This window comes from Eufriesea mexicana, unplaced genomic scaffold, assembly GCF_001483705.2.
Source record: "Eufriesea mexicana isolate 0111107269 unplaced genomic scaffold, ASM148370v2 scaffold2438, whole genome shotgun sequence".
NCBI classification, from domain to species: Eukaryota; Metazoa; Arthropoda; class Insecta; order Hymenoptera; family Apidae; genus Eufriesea; species Eufriesea mexicana.
The window spans coordinates 591,482-601,469 of record NW_016910515.1 but is presented as its reverse complement, the minus strand read 5'-3'; the positions used below and the strand labels follow the sequence as shown (position 1 = coordinate 601,469).

Here is a 9,988-nt window from a genome sequence, read left to right as displayed (position 1 = left end):
GTGTCAAGTGTGTTTGGACTCAGAACGAAAGTGATCGCGTGCAAGAGGATTTACTGCAAGGAATGTTTATGATAGAGTCGAGTGAGAGTTGAGGGATGCGTTCGGAGTGGTTGAAGTGCTTGGCCCACCGAGGTTGCGTGGGAAAGGGGCATGACTGGGAAAGAAAGGGGTATGGATCAGGGTAGGATAAATGGTTTAAATACGGGTACAAGGACGCGGACGAGTTAGTCTTTAAGAGTTCTTAAGCTAGTGTCTAAGAGAGTGTCAGTAAGAAGTCAAAGTCGAACGTGCCCATGGCGAATCCCTCTTGTTTCATAGCCGTCAATCTACGTATAAGCTTATTTTATTCTATTAAGAAGTAACAGCGCTATTTTAGCCAATCCACCCAACGCGATCCTAGATACATATCTACATTCGTGCCACTACTCGACCTCACACATTCGCATTCACACTAATAAAACCAAATCCATATTATCCTATAACGGGGTGGGTGAAAATTATATGCCGTAACCTTCGCATGATTCTACATCTTTGGATCGGTGACGATCTGTTAAAAAACAGTCACTACAAAATTGTAATTAATCCTGACTCTCTTTTCACTGCTTCATATTTTACATGACATTCAGAGAAAATATTTGAAGGGAATATTGCGTATGCACCAATCTTAATGTTACATCTAAATCTCGCATGTTATGTACATTTTACATCGTGTATGTATCGAATGTTTAATCATGATACAGAAAAAATATTGACCTAGCGTTCATTCCATGTATGCCACGCAATAAGTAAATATATTTGACATGAATTTGTCGGAAAGGTACTATATGCGTGAAATTTTTCGTGAAAAAATTGTTACCAGCTACTACTGCAATGAATTCCGTCTATATTACGAATCCATGAGAGCATATACATTAGCACAGGAACACTACTTATTTACTATCCTTACGAACACATTGCTGTTTTCTTGTCATTGTCCACCCGGAGGCAAGGGGAGGGGGGCAAGGGATTGTAGAAGAGAAGCGGAACTAGGCAGTCTGAATATGAATGTAAAGTGTCGCATTTGCTCCGAATTGCAAATAGTCCTCCGCTTGTTAACAAAATAAAGTATAAGCAAACTTAATCTAACCACTAAAACTAATTAATTAACCTAATTAACCCCTCCGACTACTGAAGCTCGCAGCCCTGTGTCGGGGTCACTTCTGACCAACACAGATATTTTACTAATCGTATTTAGGATCGCTCGAACGATTCACCAATGCTAACACAAAGCGACGGATGCTGCTATTTCCTGCCTCACTCGGTCTCGCTACAGCCTACCGATGATCTTCGCCATTGTCTTCGACCAATAGCGGTCAATGTCTGCGATCGAGGCAGTGTCAGCGGAATCAGTCAGCCGTGTGGATGTAAACACGCCGTGCCATCTCTTCCTGAACGCGTAGTAACTATAAATTTATCTATTTATACGGTGAGCCAAAATTCATAGTGCAACCGACCAAGGGTTGATTATACGTGTAAGAACAAATAAAGAAGAAACGAATCAAATTTTATCATTTCAAGCTTCGTGCCCGGTAAAATAAACTTTGAATATTCACCGAGTACGGTGGTATACCGATGATCCGATAATCTAACAAATCATCGCTAAGTGCACGGATTCTCGGCGAACATTCAATGTTGATTTTCTCAACAACAAAATTTTAAATGAAGAATTTTATTCTTTACTTTCGATTTGTTTCTTCATTTAGAATCACCACCTTCTCGGCTGGGATCGAATCGATGCTGGAACATTCTGTCTACAACTAATCTTCCACGGACTAACGGCGTAATGGCATGGTACATTCGCGGACGACGCAGCAGCTATGGCAATACATGAAGCTCTAAGCACAGCAGCAGGACTCTTAGAAGACAACCTACGTGAAATAAATAACTAGGTTCAAAAATGTAAATCAAAGACAAATGCAAGTAACTCGGCACATATAGTATCTAGCTATCGAAGAGTTCCGTTTCTGGGATGAGTGAGGTAAGACATGGAAAGTTCTCAGGAGAGAAAGTTGTTAAATTTGATAGCAAAGAAAGGGTGGATGAAGGGTAGCGTACAGGAAAAGATGGTCGAGGAAGTAATGAGGGAGATCAAGGCATAAGAGAGGCAGGGAAAGTGCGTGTTAGAGAAAAAAAGTAGAGAGTAGAATAAATATCGAAAAATGAAGATAGAACCAGTAGCGGTGAGAAAGGGGGAAGAGGAAAAAGAGTGCAGGAAACTACAAAGGGTAAGCGGGCTCCCATCTAGGGAGAAAGAAAGGAAGGAAACAGAAGAAATGAAAAGAACGAGTGAAATGGAATGGAGAAGGAGAAACACTATCATAGAGTGGGGACAAGTGGGAACGGTGAGAGCTAAAGGGAGAGACAACAAAAGGAAAGAGAAATGTATTAAAGAGAAGAAGAGACATTTGAACAAGTGGCGCAGGAGAGCCCTATTTTTGAACTACCATTGAAAAACAAGAGAAAGAGGAGGAGCAAACGGAAGAGGAAGTAAATGGAAGGAAAGCGGGAAAGGTGACGGGGAAGCGGTATAGAAAGGATAGTGTGTAGACTAATGGAGGATATGAAAAGACAGAATGAAAGCGTGATGATGGAGATAAGGGAGATGAAAGCAGTTTTCAAGGAAGAAGCGGAGAGAAGGGACAAACAGATGGAGACAATAAACGGAGAGGTAAAATGAATATGGATGGAAATAGAAGGAAGAGGAAGAGGAAATTTGTAAAAAAATGGAAAGAGTAGAGGAAAAGATTGAGAAGTGATGTTGAAAGGGAGGAAATAGACAGACAAGATTGTAGGCTTAAGTGACTGCAACACGGATTGACGGGCATAGTCGGGTGCCATCGTGTCCCCTCGGCGGGGATGAATGAGAGAAATTGTAGTTGATGAGACTATGGTTGGAGAGGAAGGCTCATGTTCAGGCAATACATTCCGACAAAGTCGCATAAATATGGCATAAAACTCTTCAAATTGTGTTCTACAGAAGGATATACGTGGTCCACTAAAATATATGCTGGACGCGATTCTTGCGGGATCAGGCAAGTTGGCATAGCCGAAAACGTTTGCACCGAGGAGTACCTTGTTTATCGACAATTTTTATACAAGTTATGAATTAACAGTGAAATTGTTAGGTTTCAAAACCCATGTTGTTGGAACGGTATGCCACAATAGGAAATTTATGCCAAAAGCTGTTACGCTTCACCTATTGAAGAGAGGTGAAATAATATCACGGAAAGACGATAATGGCATTGTAGTGCTGAAATGGAGAGATGCCCGTGACGTCAGAATATTATCATCGAAATATGCACCTCTTATGGTACCAGTTTCGGACTCGTCCATTCTTCGCGGACGTCCTCCAAAAATAAAACCTTTAGCAGTCATAGCTTACGATACTGGAAAATCTGGCAGTAAGAGAAGCGACCAAATGGCATCATATGCAACGACAATTCGGAAGAGTTTTTTGCATAAAATGGTATCGAAAACTAGCAATTCATTTCCTAAGAGGTAATTCTGTAGTGGATGCACACATTGTTTATCAGAAAGCAACGAACCAGAATATACAAATAAGAAAATTTCGAGAGCTTATACTTAGGGAATGGTTGGAATCCGAAAACGCATGGCCCCAAGCAATAAAGAAGGCGACTCATCACCTGCAAATTCGCAAAAATCTTCAGGGCAAATCTATTAGAAGGATGTGCGTCCGGTGTTACGCAAAACAGAGGCAAACTCTCGAACGCCAGGACGCAAGAAAAAATGTGCAAAAGACTATAACGTATTGTCCTGAGTGTCCACAGTCACCTCAAATATGTTTAAAATGTTTTAACGAATACCATTATAACTAAAAAAATGTTATAATATTTTAAAAACAAATTTAAATATAAGTATATTTTTAATGTTTCTTTTTGTTTATAGTTTATAGTATATTGTTACTTCCTGTTGTCCATACTCGTCATAATTGTGTTACAAATAAAATTACTATAAATTATTTCAAAAATCCTGTTTTAACCCCTTGGCTACTGTGGGCGCATATACGCGCTCAGAAATTTTGCTTTTGTGACACGGAAGGCGTATATAAGCGTATATAAGTAAATGAATTCCTATCCGTGTGGTACGACCGGTACGTTTCAAAGTCTGTCGTAGTCAAAGGGTTAATTGGACGAAGAATAGTGTCACCCGTTTACGAGCGACGGGACCCCTGTGGAAACACAGCCGTCACCCATATCTGAGTGACGTGGCGTTCAACGTTTTAATAAATCATGTTGAATGATAACAGTAAGGCAGTGTGCGTACAATTATTCCTTAACAAAGATGAATGGAAAGAAAGAGTCAAGAAGATCGAGAGGCTAGTCAAGAACGTTGAATGTAATAATGAAGCGGGCGAAACAGGGAATGAAAAAAAAAAGAAGATGATAAAGCGGATCTTGGAAAAGGTAGGAGAGACGAAGTCGGAATGGAGGAGATTAGAAGTCTAGAAATTTAGAATGGAAGAAAAGAAAAATGGGGAATGAGTATAAACTAAAAGTAGAAGTAGAAAGATTAGAGGACCACTGGACAGAGAAGGAAAGAAGAAGTCGATAGAAATTAAAATAGCAGAGGAGGAAAGAAGAGAAGTGAAAAAGTAAGAATAGGGTATGGAAAAATTTAGATAGTGGAAGACTGAACGAAATGGGACGAGGAAGAGGAGAATCAGAAGTCAATAAGAATCAGAGAGAGCAGAGTAGAGGAAAGGGAGCAGGAGAGGAGGAATGAATAGCTTGGGGAGAGGATTAGGAGGAGAGGGGGAGAATGGAAGATTGCATTCTGGAATGCGGCAGGATTGATGAACAAGGATGAAGACTTCTGGAAGAAGTTAAAAAAATGGAAAATGACGATTTTAATAGAAACGTGGGAAAGAAGGGATAGGAAAGGGTGAGAAATAAGCTTCCAAAAGGATATAGGTGGATGAAGTAATTTGTGGAAAGGAGGAATAAAAAAGGGAGAGCAATGGCAGGGATCATAGTAGGGGTGAAAGAAGTTTGGATCTAGAGCGAAAAAATACAGGTAGGAAGCAAAGAAGGGATAGTAAAGATAAAAATGAGAATCCAAGGCCAGAATATATATATATTCACAATTTCCCTCTCACCTTGAATAATAATTAAATATTGTAGGATTTCTAGATAGATTAATCCTATGCAGACAGAAATCTACATATTGTTAGTGTCCTTTACCGCTCGCCATCCCACAATATATAACATATAACATATACATAACACATATATATGTGTTGGCTGATACGGAGAAAAAAATAAAACAAGCAAGGAATTGGGTAGAAATGGAGGAAGCGGGAAGCAAAATATCGGAGGCGATTTTAAGGCGAGGACCGAAAAAATGGGAGAAACATACAGATGGGTGGCGAAAGAAGAGGAGACAGTGAAAAACAGGAATTCGCAGGACGGAAAAATAAATGGAGAAGGGCGAAAATTGATCGATCTCTTACAAGAGGTAAGTTCTCTGATTCTAAATGAAAGCGTAATGGGTGATGAAACTGGAGAAGTGACGTATTCTGGTCCGAAAGGGGGGCATGGTCATAGTCTGCATCATAACGGAAGAAGATGAAAAGGAAGAGATTAAGCGAATGGAGATGGAGGAAAAGACTGGATTCAGACCATTTTTCACTGATCGTAAGAATGAATGAAAAAGAGGGCGGCAGGTGGTGAAAACAGAAGCCTTGAAAAGAGAGGAAAAGGAGGAGAAGAAGAGAAGACTCGGGCTTACGTGGTGGGGTGAGGAATGTATAGAAAAGGAAGAGCTAAGGAAGAGATTGAGGAGATGGAAGAAAGGAATAGCGACCATCATTCGCACCCTCGCATCTAGATGTATTCCGACTTCGAAAACTTTCTTGCAAGTCTTCGAAAAACCTCCAATTCATATATATATAACTTCCCGACCTTTGACTAGTATCCCGGTCTAAGGCAGGGCCTGCTAGGGTCACTTTTGCATAGACCTTCGAGGCTGACGGACGTGCCGACCGAACCTCCTCTACAGTCGAAGCCCTTTACTGAAGAGAATATACCTGCACTATACCGAGAGTGAAATTTTTTCCTGTGTAGTAATACAAGTTTAACGAAATAGACAGTACATCAAGCACATAGGGCAATAATCCCTTGGACACGGTAGATAACAATTTAATAATAATATCAAAGAATGATATAAACAGTGAAAGTAATATAGATAAAGTGATTAAAATAATTAAAGAAAAAGGAATAACAGAAAAGGGAATAAATAAAATAAACGCACACATAAACAAAATCATCAAACAGAAAAGGACAATAGCAGCAAAACCAGTGCCAAACGCAATAGTGAAAAAAAATCATGAGCATCGCCGCAACTGAAACTCACCATTATGGCGCCAACTAAAAAACCAGCAGCTACTAGCCAGACAGCAGAATTAAACGGCAAATCCGTATTTTCTTTTAGAAAGTCATATTACGATGACCTTCTATATTTACGACTAAAGTCTTATTACTTCTGTAACTACAGATTTATTTCCGATGATTTTCATATAGTGTTGAGGCCCTCTTTTGCCTTGACCTTCGTGAGTGTCGGACGTACCTGCCGATCCTCCGCAGCTCGAAGCATACGCCTTACTTGCAGTGTACGGAAGTGTTACGTGCTACGTCGTCTATAGTCCATACACCACCAAGATAGACAACACAGTCAATATGCACGGGACTAATCCCTTGCACACATTGGTAAATAAATTCGAATAAACGCCATAGACTGATAGAAATAGATACAGTGATAATATAGACGAAGCGCTGAGGAAAATAAAAGAAAAAGGACTTACGGTAAAGTGCATTAATAAAATAAATGCTCGAATAAAGAACGCATCCAGAATAAAGAGTTCAAAAACGCCAAAACAGGCGCCAAAGTTAATCGATAAAAAAATACAACCCTACAGCCACGGAAGTTGACGAATATGCCGCCAACGAAGAAAGCAGCCTCCGCTAAGTCTGTGGAAGTAAACGAGAAATACGCATCGATGCAACACGATGATTTATTTAAAATCATCGAAAAACTAAATAAGACGGTAGAGCCTCTTTCGAAGCAATTGGAAGAAGAAAGAGCGAAGAACAACGGGGGAAATCCCCGTCCTTCGCCGCCCAGCCGAGCCGAGCCGCCTAGCCAAGTATCCGGGACGAAGGAAAACCCAGCAGCCCCGGAAAACAATTCATCGATAGAAGACGGGGAACAGTGGATGAAAGTGGGATCAACCAAGAGATATCGCCCGAGCCAGCCTACGAGTTCATCTGTCAGCAGCAGCTCGAGTCACCAACGCCAGCCCCAAAAGATGCAAGCAGCACCTCCACCATCGGCGAAAAGAATCAAGACGATGAACGTCGACTGGCAAGAGAGCGCATCGACGGCCACCGATAACCAGGTAAGAAGCGCAAAGCCTCCCCCTATAACGGTAATCGGTACACTGTCTAAAACAATAATTGAAATCCTATCGAACACGATTCCTAATATTTACATGAAAACAATGATCAACAATAAGCATCTTTTGCACGTAAACTCTATTTCCGCGCACAACACAGCGTGCGTATTATCGAGACAACAAAATATAAAATTTTTCACTTATTCGCCAAAAGACACGCGAAGCATACCGATGCTGTTAAAGAACCTAGATGGTGAGTTTGAACCCGAAATCGTCTTGAACAAGCTCCGCTCGAAAAACATTCCGGGCATCAGATTCCAAGCGGTCAAAAAATTCGAGAGACGAAAATCCATCCAAGAAGGGAGAAAACTCCCAATTTACATAGTTCAGCTGTCTCCCGACAGCAAAATAGACGATTTAAAACAAATCAAAATCTATTCCCTCCATTCCCTGATTTATTAGGAGAAGATAATAAAAAAAGATAGAGTCCAGTGCAAAAGGTGCCAAAGGATAGGGCACATCGCACTAAATTGTAATTTAGAATACAGATGTGTGAAATGCAATCTCCAACACAATCCGGGAGAGTGCTCGTGAACAGACAAGACGGTAGAAAAACCATTTTGCGTCAATTGCGAAAGCTTCGGTCACCCCGTTTCCTACAGGGGATGCCCGAAGCTTCAGGAAATGAAGCAAAAGATCGACGAAAGGAAACAAGCGATCAAAACAGAACGGGAACGGAAAAAGCAATTAATAAACAAAACGATCAATCCGGTCATTTCTTACAGCGCGATACTTTCCGGCAAACAAACACAGACGCATACAAAAACGCACTCAGTCGTTAACGCGGAAACGGACAAACCCACGGAAAACCTTCCAACCGACACATTCAACACGACACTATTAGGTGAAATAAGACAAATAACAAACTCGATTAATGAACAGATCGCGTGAATAGCACAAAGCGTAGAAATTAATGGTAATAGAATAACTATTATCGCAGAATCACTCGGAATAGACTTTTAAATGGAGATTCCCAGGAGAATAGTACAGACACATGTGGCGAACAAACTCGCGTTAAAACGATTGGACATTATACAAATAAACGTAAATTCTATAATAACAAACGGAAGACGCGTTTCTCTCCTGGATTGTCTTAACGACCGCAATCCGGATATAGCCTTACTTTGTGAAACTAAGCTAAATGCTGGACACAGAATTGTATTCGAAAATTACAATTTTGTTCGAAACGATAGATATAATGCTAAACAAGCTGGAGGAACGGGTATCGTCATTCATAAAAATATTAAATTCAGACACGTTTGCTTAGACCACGAAACGACAGACAAAAGCTTCGAATCAACAGTTATAGGAATAAAGCTTCAAGGCGCGGCCAAGCTATTCATAATTGCAGGATACGCGGTGAGCAATTGTGAAAATAATTTCATGGTAGAATTTAAATCCCTATTTAGGCAACTCGAGCTGTATAAAGACAATAATTTCTACATAATAGCCGGTGACCTGAACGCGAAACATGGCCCATGGGGTAACGCTATAAACAATAGCAGAGGGAAAGCACTGTACATTTTGACCCTCGAAAACCATATGTTATACACACTCTCTATCTACAGAACAGCAATACCTTCGTATCCGAAAAGTAATGCCTGCCTAGACCCCTGTTTAACGGATAGTCGCATTAAATTCCACAAAACCCCCGAACACCACAACCTAGACTCGTTCGAATATGATAGCGACCGTCGAGCAGTCTTGATAGAAATATCGATACCCTCGATGGGAGCGTTAGAAATAGACGAATTACTAACACCGGACAGATCCATAAAGCCAACTGGAGAAAATTCACGAAATTTTTAATCAAGTCCGACATCCCAGACATCCCAAGCGACAGAAATTTGAACATAAATGAAATCAACAACCTACTCGACGAACTAAACCGTAACATAAACAATGCAATAGACTATGCAATTCCTCGTATAAAAACAAACTACAACGCGACGGACAAATACATCACCGCTCGCATCAAACAATTACGCGCACAGAAAAGTCACACACTCAAACGACTAAACAGACTCACGAGACTCGAATCGTACGCAAACAGAAACGACACCGTGAAATCAGCGCTAAAAGACTCGCTGAAAACCGTTAGATACGAAATCAAGAAAGCGTTTCATGATTCCTTCAACACCTTCTGGAAGAATAAGATCTCCAGCATATCCCCGCGACGACCTTCGAAATTCTTTCCCGCGATCAACAGCATATTCCGACCAAAGGAGGCAAGCGCCATAGGAACCTTAAAAATTCCTGTGACGAACGCACACCTCCTTCGGGATACAAATATACGATTCGATACTCGTCAGACAGATCCGCGACAAAACATTCTCATCACGGAGACAGAAGACAAACTAAACGTCCTCGGTAGACACTACGAAATCGGGGCATACGCAAAACTCACACATGGGTAAAGAACAGCTTTGCCATATCATCGGACAGAAAATAGACAAATTTAAGCAGGAAATCGTGGAA

General features: G+C 40.8%; 1 protein-coding gene across 1 annotated transcript; it reads left to right on the top strand.

The window, feature by feature from the left end:
- The first annotated feature begins 2,590 nt into the window (after positions 1-2,590).
- Positions 2,591-3,875, top strand: LOC108550015 (uncharacterized). The gene is made up of 4 exons (XM_017903607.1): positions 2,591-2,707; positions 3,017-3,071; positions 3,153-3,537; positions 3,626-3,875. The coding sequence occupies exons 1-4, from the start codon at positions 2,591-2,593 to the stop codon at positions 3,873-3,875; spliced, it is 807 nt and encodes a 268-aa protein (XP_017759096.1).
- The last annotated feature ends 6,113 nt before the right edge of the window (positions 3,876-9,988 follow it).